Source organism: Lepidochelys olivacea (assembly GCF_965140295.1).
Source record: "Lepidochelys olivacea isolate rLepOli2 genome assembly, chromosome: 9".
In the NCBI taxonomy this organism is placed as follows: domain Eukaryota; kingdom Metazoa; phylum Chordata; order Testudines; family Cheloniidae; genus Lepidochelys; species Lepidochelys olivacea.
In genome coordinates, this window is record NC_140419.1 from 32,442,236 (window position 1) to 32,457,246 (window position 15,011).

The window sequence follows — 15,011 nt, forward strand, 5'->3', positions numbered from 1 at the left end:
TTTAGTTTTAGAAAATTATTAAACTGCTCTATGTGCATTTTTATAGTGGTAAATTTTTTTCAGTTTTGTGAGAGGACATTCTTTTAAATAATATTTATTTGATTTAAAGGTAACTAAAAAAAGGGCTGCTAGCAAGAAAAATTCCGAGTTCAAAGAATTCCAGAGCTCCCTTCAAGCTGTACCACTAAAGAATGAACAGCTAATGTATTCTGACACCAACAAGCCCATTCAACAAGATACTTCAACTACTTTAAAATCTCCTCAAGCTGTTCAGTCTACTGTTTGTTTTCAAGACAACATAGCTACTCCAGACGTTCCTCATAACAAATCAACACCAAACATTTCTAGCAAACGAAAGCCAAGAAAACTGGCTGTCAATTTTGGTGCACCAAAATCTTCAGAATAAATACTGTAGCTAGACTGATTTTATCTTTCCTCTTCCCCCAGTGTTCTTCATATATATAATTTATGATTTTTAAGGACAGATATATATATCCTTAAAAAAATCATAATGCTATTTAGAAAAATCAACCATTTTAAGTATGATTTTATTTTTCCCCTTACCCCCGTGTTTATATATTATATCTATCTCTCCTTTAAAAAATCATAAAGCATTATTTTAAAAAAATAAGTATAATAAAGAGTGAAAGACTTTCAGTTGGTAGGCTTTTTCAGGCTGTTGATAAATACATATAAAAATTATGTTAAAATTTGATTAAAGATCTTGACTTAAACTGATAAAAGCCAGAAAATCCTGAATTAAGGTCACCACACAATCCATTGGTGCCTAGGTCTCTGAACAGTGGCTTACATACTATAGCGGGTGAGCAGCAATAATATTAGAGTGGGAATCCTAATTCAGAATTGCCTTGCTTTTGGGGTGGGATATGGGGCAGTAATAAGTCAGGCACTGAACATTGCTTAACACGATCTTTTGTATTTTAACTCCTTTTTCATGGTAATGTAATAAAATAGAGAAGGCTTTTATTTACCTGTAAATTTCATATGACAGAGAACAAAAATAAATTAATGGAAGACAACTGGCTTATATAAGCAAATGCAAACTGACTTGCAAATGAAGTTCTCAGTTCAAATTATATTAATAAAGTTGCTAGTTGGGATTCATTTTAAAATCTGACTCCACTTTACCAACGTAGACCTCCACTACACATCCACATGCACGTCTTCATGGACTCCAAAAACCACAAAAATCCTGAATTTTTCTAAATTATAAAATGAGTAGAACGCAAAGGTATTTGTATATATAGCATGATAATCAAACTCATGCTTACCCTTTGAGCCAATTTCTCCCACCTGCAGTTTTCACCATACAGTGAACTTTGTAATCTGACAGGTTCTCTTTTCTAAATTATTATTTTTTTGGTAGTTAGCTGGCTTTTAATAGATATTTTAATTTCATGGTAATATATGGTGGCAGAGGACACACTAAATTGTCATCCTTGAGTTAGAGTTCTAAGCTTATTCCCTAATAACATCCAGACAAAAAATTCTCAATTTACCTTTTTGGAGGGAATTATCACTTTAACTAGTAATATCTTAATTCTTTATGTATCTTGTCTATCTAAAAGAAAGAAAAAACTGAAAGGGCCCTGTACTACCTTATGATCCACGCATCCATGCAATTCTTATTCTTCATAAATGAAAAGTCTATGGATCCAAAGCAAAACTTGGTCTGATGTCTCGTCTCATTTGGTGCACTCTGCAGATGTTGGCTGAGTCTGCACCACCATTTTTACCTTATTCTTGTCTGTCCTGGTGAAAATACTTTACCTCCAAACCGTAGAAGGATTAGTGATATGTCAGACTTTAATCAGTGATTCAATACATTGTCTCTAAGCAGACTTCATGCAGGACATGCAAGTTTGCAGAATTTTCTTCGGTTTCTTGTCTTGCTATTTTGCCAAGGTAACATAGCTTCACTTTCCTATAGTAGTGTCCAATTTCATCTCACAGAGTTTCTCTTCCTAAGGTTTTTGATTCATTTTCCCAAAACTGTTTTTGTCTCCTCTCTGCTGTCATGCCTTCCAGGGGGTCTTTGATAGCTATTGCTACTTCTATCCTTCCCATAGACAGTGTATTCTCTCAGAAATTTTATTTGGTATTTTTTGGCCGGATACTTGTCTTCTAGGCCTCTGATATGCCAGTCCTTTTAAGTAGTCTGTACATAATCATAAAACTCTTCTGGTTAATCTGGATTGACTGTCCCACAGAGATGACAGATTCTGTATGTGGATCCAGTGTATTTAAACTCTGATTCCAGAAATCATGTAATTTCAGGATTATTTTTATGTTGTGCCTTGTTACTCATTCAAAATCCCTACACATCTCCAAGCTAGAATAGCAAGCTGCAGGTCTTTACACTGATTAACTTTTGTACAACTTTTTTAAAGAAGATAGTGAGTCTCTCAATAGCATCTTGCTCCTACTTAGTCTCAAAGGTTCATCTATATTCTGTTGTGTTGTGTGCTTTTCCTTAAATCTGATGCTTTCCAATGTGAGTTCCTTCTTCACAATGTGAATTTTAAGATCTTTAATTATTAAATTAATTGAAACAATTTCTTGTTTAAATTAACTTAGATTTATAGGGTTCAAAATCCTGTTTCTCAGAGGCAACATCTATCAAAATATATTAACTCCTGTATTTTTTGAGCTTTGCCTTTCAGAGGGTCTTAAGGTACATTCCACTAAGAAAAAGTTGACCTTCACAATGTATCTGTATCTCATCAACAACATTAGGGATGATATTGGCATGATACTGACATAAATATTTTTAAAATGTTGCTTCTCCTAACTAAATTTCCATACCCTGAGTTCCCAGTCTCTTGTACTATTATTTGATCTCCAGTGTGGGATCGTTTGAGAAGCGCCCATTATGGAGAAAACTGGATTACGTTCTGCTAGCACACCTTCAAACCTTCCAAAGAGATTTTCATCTCCATAAAACCTTGTTTTTCAGTGTTATCCCCAAGATTACATGGCTAGTAGATGCTGGGTGCAGGTACTAGAGTCTCTGCTGAAATACTGAATTACATAGTTTATAGTGTCCTCTTGTATCTAGATAGCCAGATATGCAAATATGTAAAGAATGATTTGTGAAGGAGACTATGCCAATACAAGTATAAATAAACCATTTTTTCCCTCATGAAATGGTTACTTTCAAAGCAGGAGCTGAATTTTTCCCCAGTGCCACTGAAACTGCCATACTAAATTTCTATACATAAGTTAAATATTTGATTCTATATCTGCTGTGTACTGTATTAGTCCCTATTTCCTAGTTACCCTTACTGTCCATTTTATCTGTATTTATGGGTTCTGTAATGTCCACTACCTGGTGCCCAATCAACTTATTTTAGCTTTCACATGTTCTCTTACATGTGATGTGTACATTGACCTATGCCATATCATCTATTATTTCAGCTCTTTTGTTTTTATATTCTATGTCAACTCTGTAATTATGTTTAATTCATACAGGTATAACTTTAAACATTCATTTTTCTCATAGATATAAAGTATTTTGTAAGTACTGGAATTTTTCATTAGATCTTATACAGAGCAGTATTTTATTAAAAATCCAGAAGGGAAGACTTTTATGTGTGCATTTTTGTAGTTTGATTTTTTTAAAATAACTTTTCATTGTTTATCTGCCAAGTGAAATGTTTTCAATTTGCATATGAATGGATATGGAATGTATTTTTTTGTCCTGTTTAGTGTTGTGCATCTGCAGATTTCTAGTATGTAGTTGCATAAAGGACTGTGCAAACATATTTTAAAATATGAACATAAGATACACTGAAGGATAAAAATTATTCATAAGAGTTAAATGCTATACAGAATTTTAATTCAACAGAATAATTTTATAAACCTGTTTGTTGTCTGCGTCTGCTTGGATTAAATATTGAAACTAGAAACATGATTTATCTTAAGTGTTTTATATTCAAGTGCCTGTTATTTGGGAACAACCTTACCTTGCCCTTAATCCAAAGTTTCAGAATTGGGTTAAACTTGTTAAAAACCCAGTTGTTCTGATTCCAAAGAGCAGCAAGCTTCCATTTTACTGGAGTGGTTGCTTGATGTCTCATCACCAGTCATTCAGGAGACCAAAAGCATGAATTTTCAATGATTGCCAGTCAGTTACAAATGAAACACCTTCAACTGGCTATTGAGGATCTGCTAACGTTGCTTGAGCTTCTGCTGCTAATTAAGAGCAGCGGTCAGAAGATAACACTTGATTCTGTAATGGGAGAGCATAGTGCTAGGATCCCCACATGAGCAGCTGTAACCTGTAAAGCCTAGAGGTGACTGAAGGGCCATGAGGATCCCAACAGTCAAGAATGATAAGTTAAAAAATTTTTTCCAAGGAGTACAGTATATGATCTCTTGACATGAAGACATCTGGAAAAGTAGTATCAGTGACATGACATTCTGGTAAGAAGCCATTTCCCATACTCAGACCAGAGAGTTCTGGAGATGTTTTCCAGTCAGAGCAATCTAATAATATTCCCCCCGTCAGGCAAATAATATTCTGTCAGGCAAACCCTTGAACAAAGTAGAATGACAGAACGTGTACTGAAGATACAAATTGAGATGCATGTAAACTCCTTAAAGAAAGAAAATATAGTTTTGTTATTTGAATAAGTAACAAGTTGCTACATAAAATGATCAGTGTCACAAACCTCAACATTTTAAAACTTATTTTAAACTTTAAAAGCCTTAAAAGGCAATTGCATTATTTTCTTCCATTGTTATTTGGAGAGGGAAGGGGGAGAATCCTCTCCTTTGAGTGCTTGCCAATATGTATTTCATTCATAGTACATGTGCCCCAGGCGTCAAGTTTGAATTCTTTTAGCCAGCAGTGTCCATTGGAGCTGCGCCTCTGTCGTGGTGTCCCAACCCAAGGGCATAAAGGTGTGGAGTGGGCCCAACTATTCCAAAGTTCTTTTTTGCTGCTTATGAATGCAAGTAGATCAGGAGGTGGCAGCACGCTGCTTCTCATGAATCTGCAACCCTAGGCAGCTGCTGAAAAATCTGCCCTCACTTAGGCACCTGCCTAGTTCATCTATAGCTAAAGCAGCCCCCATCCAGAAGGGACTTCTTGGGAGTCACCAAGAATGAACAGTTGTAAAGTAACTATATTAATGTCGGAAGGGAAATAGTGTGAAGTGTGCTTTAATTGGGGTTATCATATCTCTGTGAGAGATGTGTTCTGTATCTTAAAAAATAGACACACTAAAGGACACTAAGGAAGGAGTGATTAAGGGGAAAGGGGGATGGAAGAGAATGGAGATGGGAAGTAGAGGAGCATTTAGGGGTTCTGTGTAAATCCTCTCTTTGTAACTCAAATGATCCGATGATAATCCAGAGGTGGGCAAACTAGAGCTCATGGGACCATCCTGCCCAACCCCTGAGCTCCTGCCCTGGGAGGCTAGCCCCTGGTCTTCCCTGTTGTCGTCTCCCTGTGGCTACGCCGCTGCACAGGCGGTGCTCTGGGCAGTGGGGCTGTGCGCTCATGCAGGGCAGCGCCGCAGAGTGTCTGGCTCCGGCACGGCTCCCAGACATGCTGCTCTGAGCAGCATGGTAAGGGGTCTGGGACCAGGGGGTTGGATAAGGGGCAGGGGCTCCTGGGGGGCAGTCAGGGAGCAGAGGACAGTTGGATAGGGGATGAGGTCCCCGGGGGGCAGTTAGGGGCAGGGGGTTCCGGGAAGGGGTGGGCAGGGGACGGGAAACAGGGAGCAGTTGGATAGGGCAGAGGTTCTGGGGGTGGGGGTTAAATAGAGGGTGGAGTCCTGGGGGGTGGTTAAGGGACAAGGAGCAGGGGGAGGGTTCTGACAGGCGTGGGAAGTGGGAGAGGGCGGAGGCCAGGCTGTTTGGGGAGGCACAGCCTTCCCTACCTGGCCCTCCATACAGTTTCGCACCCCGATGTGGCCTTCGGGCCAAAAATTTTGCGCCCCCCCCCGGTAATCTATCCCTAAGGGTGAAGATTACCATAAATGGAAAACATAGCTTTTTTGGATTACAAGTGAAATAGTCCGAGTGTTCATGGGGAAAGTACGGGACCTGGGGGTTCAGCAAAGCGCAGTTGTTTGAGGTCTGATTTATATGCTATTCTAGTATTTTATTTTTGGATTTAAAGAAAAGGGAATGCAGGAGGGGTAGAGGGAAATTATTACAAGAAATACAAAAGTTTACAGACAAAAACTAAGCCATATTTAGGTACGCAAATGCAGCATAACTAGAAACAAGAGAGACATGGCCACACAAGGCTTCATGCCATCAAACAGCTAAAGAATGAGAGTTTCAAGATTTTAAGTAAAGTGAAATAGTTATCAATGGTTCTTCCTTTTAAAGTAACATATTTGAACGTCAAAGGGCTAAATAATGACACTAAAAAGAAAAAAAAGACCTGGCAGAACTTAAAAACAAAAACACAAAACACTCTCAGATTATTTTATTTCAAGAAACTCATTTTCTCAGGAGGGGCCAATTATTACGATGAAAGGTAATTAATTGGTTTTCAGCAGCCTTTCTTTTTGCTTCAGCCAAAGAAAAGGAAAGAGGAGTGGGCATAATATTTTTTAAACTTGAACTTTTTCAGATTAAAGATCAATTTAAGGATAAGGAGGGATGTTTTGTCTTATTAATAACCCAGCAATTGTGCTTCAACAACAGTAGGCTCAGTGTATGTTCCCAATCAAAAGCAAAAAAAATGTTAATGACTCTCAAAAAAAACTGCAACACTTTGGAGAAGGGGAAGTTATAGCTGGAGGAGACTTCACTTGCACACCAATTCCTCACAAGGGCAGATCTGACTTTAAAAAAAAAAAAAAAAGACGAGGCTATAAGAAGCAGGTGCAGCATTAACTTCTCTGTGCCAACAATTCAGTCTCTCAGCTGGAGAGAATTGCACCTAGGGAAAAGAGCTCACACATTTTATTCACACCTTCCTCAGTTATATACTAGAATAGATTTTATTTTAGTCTCTGAATCCTTAATGAACCAGACAAGAGCTGCAGATCATTCATGCACCAAGCGGAATAGTCTTTGATAGCTGGGATGGATCCCAAAAATCACTTTTTTGGAAAATGAACTGCCTGCTTCTCCAAGACAAAGATCAGGTTGCAGCAATGAGAGAGGACGTTGTTCGGTACTTAAAAATAAATTCATGGATTCCTAGACCAATCAGGACCATTGTGATCATTTCATCCGACATCCTGTATAACACAGGCCATAGAACTTCCCCAAAATAATTCCGAGAGCACATATTTTAAAAAGCATCCAATCTGGATTAAGAAATTATCAATGATGGCAAATTCACCATGACTCTTGGTAAATTATTCCAATGATTAATTACTCTTAAAAATTTACATTTTATTTCCAGTCTGAATATGTCTAGCTTCAACTTCCAGCTATTGGATCATGTTTTACCTTTCTCTGCTGGACTGAAGAGCCCATTATTAAATATTTATTCCCCATGTAAATACTTACAGACTGTAAACAAGTCACCCCTTAACCTTCTTGTTAAGCTAAATACATTGAGCTCCTTGAGTCTATCACTGTAAGTCAGTGGTCCCCAAACTGTGGGGCATATCCCCCTTGGGGATGTGGAGGAACATTCAGGGGGGCGCAGCCGCAGCAGGGCCCGGGCCAGCCCCCAAGGTAGGCGGGGAGGGAGTACCACGTAGGCTCTGGCCACAACCCTGCCCCCAGCTGAGCCCTGGCTTCGGCTCCAAGCAGCAGAACTGGCCCCAGCTCCTGGAGGCGCACAAACAGATTACATTACAGGTAAGTGGGAGCATGACATAAAAAGTTTGGGGACCACAGCTATAAGGCATGTTCTTTAATCATTCTCACAGCTCTTCTCTGAACCATCTCCAATTTATCAACATCCTTCTTGAATTGTGGGCACTACAACTGGACATAGTATTCCAGCAGCAGTTGCACCAGGGCCAAATACAGAGGTAAAAGAACCTGTCTACTCCTACTTGAGATTTCCATTTATTCATCACAGGATCGCATTAGCTCTTTTGGCCACATCATCACACCGGAAGTTTATGTTAAGCTGATTACCTGCCACCACTTCACATCTTTTTTCAAGTAACTGCTTCCCACGAGTGTCCCCCATCGTGTGAGTATGGCCTACACTCTTTGTTCTTAGATGCATGCATTCACATTTAGCTGCATTAAAATGCATATTGTTTGCTTGTGCCCAGCTTCTCAAGCAATCCAGATCACTCTAAATCAGTGACCCGTCCTCTTCATTATTTACCACTCCCCCAAGTTTTGTATCAACTCCAAAATTTTTCTGTGATGATTTTGTTGTCTTCTAGGTGATTGATAAAAATGTTAAATAGTGTAGGACCAAGAACCCATTCCTGTAGGACTCCACTGGAAACACATCCACTCAATGATGATTCCCCATTACTATTACATTTTGAGAACTATCAGTCAGTTTTTAATCCTTTTAATGTGTGCCATGTTCATTTTATATTCTAATTGTTTAATCAAAATGTGAGCTACCAAGTCGAATGCTGTACGGAAGTCTAAGTATATTACATCAACACCATTACCTTTATCAACCAAATTTGTAATCTCTATTAAAAAAAAAATCAGGTCATTTTGGCAGGATCTATTTTCCATAAACCCATGTTGATTTGCATTAATTACATTGCCCTCTTTATTAGTTTAGTTCCTTTAGTTCTTTATTAGTTGAGTCCTTTATCATTCACCCCATTGTCTGGCCTGGGATCAAAATCAAGCCGACAGGCCTATAATTACCGATGTTATCTCTTTTACCCTTTTTAAAATTGGCACAACACTAGCTTTCTTCCTGTCTTCTGAAACTTCCCTAATGCTCCAAGACTTGTGGAAAATCAGCATTAATTGTACAGCATTAATGTAGCAGCTCTTTTAAAACTCTTGGATACAAGTTATCTGGAGTTGCTGATTTAAAAATGTCTAACTTTAGTAGCCCTCCAGAGATACCAGTGGAATTAAAAAGTGTAATCACCATGTGATGAGACTATATCATTGGGGTTTGGGTTTTTTGCCAATTACAGAACAGAAATGTTTATTTAACACTTCTGCCTTTTCTGCATTATTATTGATAATTCTACCATTTCCATGGTAGACTGGAAGCTGTGAACAGAGGAGACGCAAAGAGAGGGAGTTTGCCTGGGAACTGTCTGAGAGAAGCTACGATGAGTGCTGCTGCACTGGGGTGGGGCTATGTTGTGAGCTGGTGGGGTGAATATCCGAGTGTCTGTCTGCTGTGACCATTTGTTTGACTGGTGCTAGTTGCAGAGACGGTGTGACAGTTTGTTTGTTTGAAAAGTGTGACTGTTTGACGGTGTGGTTGTTTGTTTGGAAAGTGTGAATTGGGAGTGCTTTGTTCCAGGTGGACCTTGAATGGTTGAGCCAGGGCAACTGCTTCGAGCCAGCAGCCTTATAAAAAAGCAGCCAGTTGCGAACCGAGTGAGCTGCGAATAGAGGAGAAGCAAACAGGGAGTTTGCCTGGGTGGCACTTCCCACAGAGTTTTTGTCTTTCAGGCTTCTGTGAGCACTAAATACATCATCTGAAGAGGCTCTTAGAATGAAGAAAGTATGGATAGTGAGTGATCGATCAGCTGTTGTGACCTGCACAGGATGTGCCATGTTTGTCTTTCTCCCAGAGGATAGAAGCAACTTTGTACGAAATGCAAGCTGGTCTCCATATTGGAAGAGAAGGTTAAAGGACTAGAAACCCAAGTATCAACCCTGCGTTGTGTCAGAGAAAATGAAGACTTTCTGAATAGAAGTCCGCGTTTGGTACTGCAGGCACAGATGCTGAAGAATCAGAGAGGGTGCAGAACATGGAAGAAAATTGGCAACATGTGACCTCCAGTAGAAGAAAAAGGAGAACCCATGTACCCCCAGTGTGGATAGTGGTAAGAAACCATTTTCAGGTTCTCTGCACAGGTACTATGGCGGAGAATGGTTTGGAAGAATCATCTGAGGGAAGGGATCAGGAGACGCCATTGACTGGAAGACATGGGATGCACTGACCTAGGGATGGGGGTTCCACGACCACCACTCCCAAGAAGAGGAGACGGGTGGTGGTGGTTGGGGACTCCCTCCTAAGGGGAAGGGAGTCATCCATCTGCCGCCCAGACCGGGAAACTCGGTAAGTGTGCTGCTTGCCTAGAGCTAGAATTCAGGGTGTGACAAAGTGTCTGCCAAGACTGATCAAGCCCTTGGACTGCTACACCTTCCTACTTCTCCATGTGGGCACCAATGATACTGCCAAGAATGACCTTGAGTGGGTCACTGCAGACTATCTGGCTCTGGGAAGAAAGATGAAGGAGTTTGAGATGCAAGTCATGTTCTTGTTCATCCTCCCTGTTGAAGGAAAAGGCCCAGGTAGGGACCATCAAATTGTGGCAGTAAATGTGTGGTTGCGCAGATGGGGTGTTGGAGAGAGGGCTTTGGATTCTTCGACCATGGGATGTTGTTCCAAGAAGAAAGATTGCTAGGAACAGATGGGATCCACCTAAGAGGGAAGAGCATCTTCGCAGGCAGGCTTACTAACCTAGTGAGGAGGGCTTTAAACTAGGTTTGCCGGGGGATGGAGACCTAGGCCCTGAGGTAAGTGGGATACCGGGAGGAAACACAAGGAGAAGAGTGCAACAGGGGAGGCCTCCTGATTCATACTGAGAAAGTAGGGCAATCGGCTAGTTATCTTAGGTGCCTGTACATGAACACAAGAAGCCTGGGAAACAAGCAGGAAGAATTGGAAGTCCTGGCACAGTCAAGGAACTATGATGGGATTGGAATAACAGAGACTTGGTGGGGTAACTCACATGACTGGAGCACTGTCATGGATGGATATAAGCTGTTCAGGAATGACAGGCAGGGGAGAAAAATGTGGAGGAGTTGCACTGTATGTAAGAGGGCAGTATGATTGCTCAGAGCTCCGGTATGAAACTGGAGAAAAGCCTGTTGATAGTCTTTAGGTTTAGCAGCGAGAGCAAGAAGGGTGATGATGTGGTGGGCATCTGCCATAGACCACCAGACCAGAACGATGAGGCAGATGGGGCTTTCTTCGGACAAGAAAAGTTTCCAGATGCCAGGTCCTGGTTCTTATGGGGAACTTCAATCACCCTGACAACTGCTGGGAGAACAATACAGCAGTGCACAGACAATCCAGCAAGTTTTTGGAGAATGTTTGAGACAACTTCCTGGTGCAAGTGCTGGAGGAACCAACTAGGGGCCATGCTCCTCAGGACCTGCTGCTCATAAATGGGGAAGAATTGGTAGGGGAAGTAGAAGTGGGTGGCAACCTGGACAGCAGTGACCATAAGATGATCGACCAGCAACTCCCCCTCTTCCCCCAGCCTGCCCGCATCAGGTGTCCAGGGGTGTTCAGGAGTCGCTGGGCGGGAAGAGGTGGGGCATGGGCGGAGTGAGGGCAAGAAGAGGCGGGGCGCACGTGGGGACCTTGAGGGAAGGGTGGCGAGTGGCCCGCCTGGGGCAGAACGGGGGATCCGCACACCTGGGTCATTAGTACTCGGCCTCTCTGATCGGGGGTTTTAGTTTGTTTATGTATTAAAGTACCAGCAGTGGCTCGGCTGGGTCTGGCCCATAACAGGTAGTTTTAGCTCCCCGGAACTCCGCTTAATCCCTGCCCTGTTCGTTCCTGCCCCCGGCCTTTCCGAGCCCTCCTCAACCGGCCCCTCCCCCCTCAGCCGGCCTGGCCACCCATAGGCCCGCCCCTGGCGTAGGGGCGCCGCCGGGCTGTGGTTCGTTCGCGGCAGGGTGAAGCTGAGCCGGTCCAGTCAGCTCGAGCCCGCGCCCCGCCCAACCGCCGCATGCTGGGGGATGTCGCGCTGCAAGGAAGGGCGGGCGAGCGCCGCCGCCGCCGCCACGTATGTGGTGGGGGTCGATGTGGGCAGCATAATGCTGCGCTGCCACGTCTACGACAAGACAGCCCAAGTCAGAAGCGTTAGCAGCAAGACGGTGAATGAGGGAAAGCGGCCGGGAAGGGGGAGGAGATTACTGTGGGTTGGGAGGAAGCTTAGCCCCACCCATTACCACATCCTATGGGGACCTTGTTCCTCTTCCCCTTCCGGGCGCCCTGTAACCCGCGCTCCCCTTCCCCCGGCAGCTTCTCGGAGACGGGGCTTTGCCGTCACTCCGTCCTTAGCCCCGCCGTGTGTGGGCCAGTCCCCGCCCCTCCACGGGCAGACTCTGCCTCCCCCGCGGAGCGGGGCTCGACTTCCTGCGGCGCGGCGGCGGCTCAGACCCTGCCTCAGCCAGCTTCGTTCCTAGGGTGCGGCGCTCTGCCCCAGCAAACCCCGGCGCCCCCTGGCGCAGCCTGCCGCGCACGCACCTCCTCTGCCCCCTCCCACGGCTCGGCGCTGCACGGGGGGAGGGGAAGGTTTACAGGGGATTCGCGGGTACAGAATGAAGGAAGCCGTTTGTAGCGTGTTCTAATGAGCCATTTCAATGCGCCTTGTTCCAGGTGTTCTCGTGTCTTGTGGCAGCCCTTGCGTTTGCATGTATTTCATTCAGGTTTTTCCCAACCAGATTAAAATCGCGTTGCTTGCATAGAACGTGTTTTATTGTGGAGGATCCCCAGACGCGTCACAGATGTGTGATAGCACGAGCGAAACACAGCATGTTGTACAGGGGGAAGGGATGTTTTAGCCAAGGAAACCCGGGTAAAGCCGCCTCGCGCTAAGCGTGCTATATGGGGTGGCCAAATCGCAACTCCAGAGCTGCATGCGGCTCGCAGAGCCCCACGTGCCCCCCCACCCCCTCTCCAACTACCAGACTGGGGAGGAGCTCGGGGCTTCTGCCCTGTGTCAGGTGGTGGGGCTTCAGCACCACGGGAGGTGCCTGCAAGGGCTTGGACACTTCAGCAGGAGTGGGGCTTCAGCCCCTATCTCCAGTAGGGTCCTCCCCTGCGACTGAAGCTCCGAGATCCCCCCTCCCCCCCCAGGGCAAAAGCCCCAACCACTGGCAGGTGGACCTCATAGTGCAGAATCCCCAAAACTCCCCTCCCCGCAGCTCCACCATCACGCCACAGGGCAGAAGCCCTGGTATGCACACCCAGCTCTTGAGCTTCTGAAGAGTATCATATGTGGCTTTGAGGGTAAGTGAGTTTGGCCACTCTTGTGCTATATCTGTGCAGAGCAGACAGGTCTTTGGTTTATAAAGTAAAGGAGTACTTGTGGCACCTTAGGGTATGTCTACACTACGGAATAAGGTCGAATTTATAGAAGTCGTTTTTTTAGAAATCGGTTTTATATATTCGAGTGTGTGTGTCCCCACAGAAAATGCTCTAAGTGCATTAACTCGGCAGAGCGCTTCCACAGTACCGAGGCTAGAGTCGACTTCCGGAGCGTTGCACTGTGGGTAGCTATCCCACAGTTCCCGCAGTCTCCGCTGCCCATTGGAATTCTGGGTTGAGATTCCAATGCCTGATGGGGCTAAAACATTGTCGCAGGTGGTTCTGGGTACATATCGTCAGGCCCCCGTTCCCTCCCTCCCTCCGTGAAAGCAAGGGCAGACAATCGTTTCGCGCCTTTTTTCCTGAGTTACCTGTGCAGACGCCATACCACGGCAAGCATGGAGCCCGCTCAGGTAACCGTCACCCTATGTCTCCTGGGTGCTGGCAGACGCGGTACGGCATTGCTACACAGTAGCAGCAACCCCTTGCCTTGTGGCAGCAGACGGTACAGTACGACTGGTAGCCGTCATCGTCATGTCCGAGGTGCTCCTGGCCACGTCGGCTGGGAGCGCCTGGGCAGACATGGGCGCAGGGACTAAATTTGGAGTGACTTGACCAGGTCATTCTCTTTAGTCCTGCAGTCAGTCCCATTGAACCGTCTTATGGTGAGCGGGCAGGCGATACGGACTGCTAGCAGTCGTACTGTACCATCTTCTGCCGAGCAGCCATGAGATGTGGATGGCATGCAGTCCTTCTGCACCCTCTGCTGCCAGCCAAAGATGTAAAAGATAGATGGAGTGGATCAAAACAAGAAATAGACCAGATTTGTTTTGTACTCATTTGCTTCCCCCCCTCCCCTGTCTAGGGGACTCATTCTTCTAGGTCACACTGCAGTCACTCACAGAGAAGGTGCAGCGAGGTAAATCTAGCCATGTATCAATCAGAGGCCAGGCTAACCTTCTTGTTCCAATAAGAACGATAACTTAGGTGCACCATTTCTTATTGGAACCCTCCGTGAAGTCCTGCCTGAAATACTCCTAGATGTAAAGCCACCCCATTTGTTGATTTTAGCTCCCTGAAGCCAACCCTGTAAGCTGTGTCCTCAGTCGCCCCTCCCGGCGTCAAAGCAACGGCAAACAATCGGGCATCTGAGAGTGCTGTCCAGAGCAGTCACAATGGAGCACTCTGATGGGGCTAAAACATTGTCGCGGGTGGTTCTGGGTACGTATCGTCAGGCCCCCGTTCCCTCCCTCCCTCCGTGAAAGCAAAGGCAGACAATCATTTCGCGCCTTTTTTCCTGAGTTACCTGTGCAGACGCCATACCACGGCAAGCATGGAGCCCGCTCAGGTAACCGTCACCCTATGTCTCCTGGGTGCTGGCAGACACGGTACGGCTTTGCTGCACAGTAGCAGCAACCCATTGCCTTCTGGCAGCAGACGGTGCAATACGATTGGTAGTCGTCCTCGTCGTGTCCGAGGTTCTCCTGGCCACGTCGGCTGGGAGCGCCTGGGCAGACATGGGCGCAGGGACTAAATTTGGAGTGACTTGACCAGGTCATTCTCTTTAGTCCTGCAGTCAGTCCTATTGAACCGTCTTATGGTGAGCGGGCAGGCGATACGGACTGCTAGCAGTCGTACTGTACCATCTTCTGCCAGGCAGGCAAGAGATGAGGATTGCTAGTAGTCGTATTATACCATCTTCTGCCAGGCAGGCAAGAGATGAGGATGGCTAGCAGTCGTACTGTACCATCTTCTGCCAGGCAGGCAAGAGATGAGGATGGCTAGC

The 15,011-nt window shown here is 44.8% G+C and overlaps 2 protein-coding genes across 6 annotated transcripts in view; both read left to right on the forward strand.

Moving 5' to 3' along the window:
- The window catches only part of XRN1 (5'-3' exoribonuclease 1), a 79,000-nt gene extending 75,135 nt beyond the window's left edge, over positions 1 to 3,865 (forward strand). For both annotated transcript variants that reach the window (XM_084638704.1, XM_084638705.1), the window contains exon 43: positions 110 to 3,865. In XM_084638704.1, the coding sequence (XP_084494830.1) occupies positions 110 to 406 (297 nt within the window). In that variant the 3' untranslated portion in view covers positions 407 to 3,865. The remainder of the gene's footprint in view (positions 1 to 109) is intronic.
- A 7,930-nt stretch (positions 3,866 to 11,795) lies between these two features.
- Positions 11,796 to 15,011, forward strand: part of GK5 (glycerol kinase 5) — an 84,309-nt gene continuing 81,093 nt past the window's right edge. For all 4 annotated transcript variants that reach the window (XM_084639757.1, XM_084639758.1, XM_084639759.1 and 1 more), the window contains exon 1: positions 11,796 to 12,009. In XM_084639757.1, coding sequence (XP_084495883.1) covers positions 11,872 to 12,009 — 138 coding nt within the window. In that variant the 5' untranslated portion in view covers positions 11,796 to 11,871. The remainder of the gene's footprint in view (positions 12,010 to 15,011) is intronic.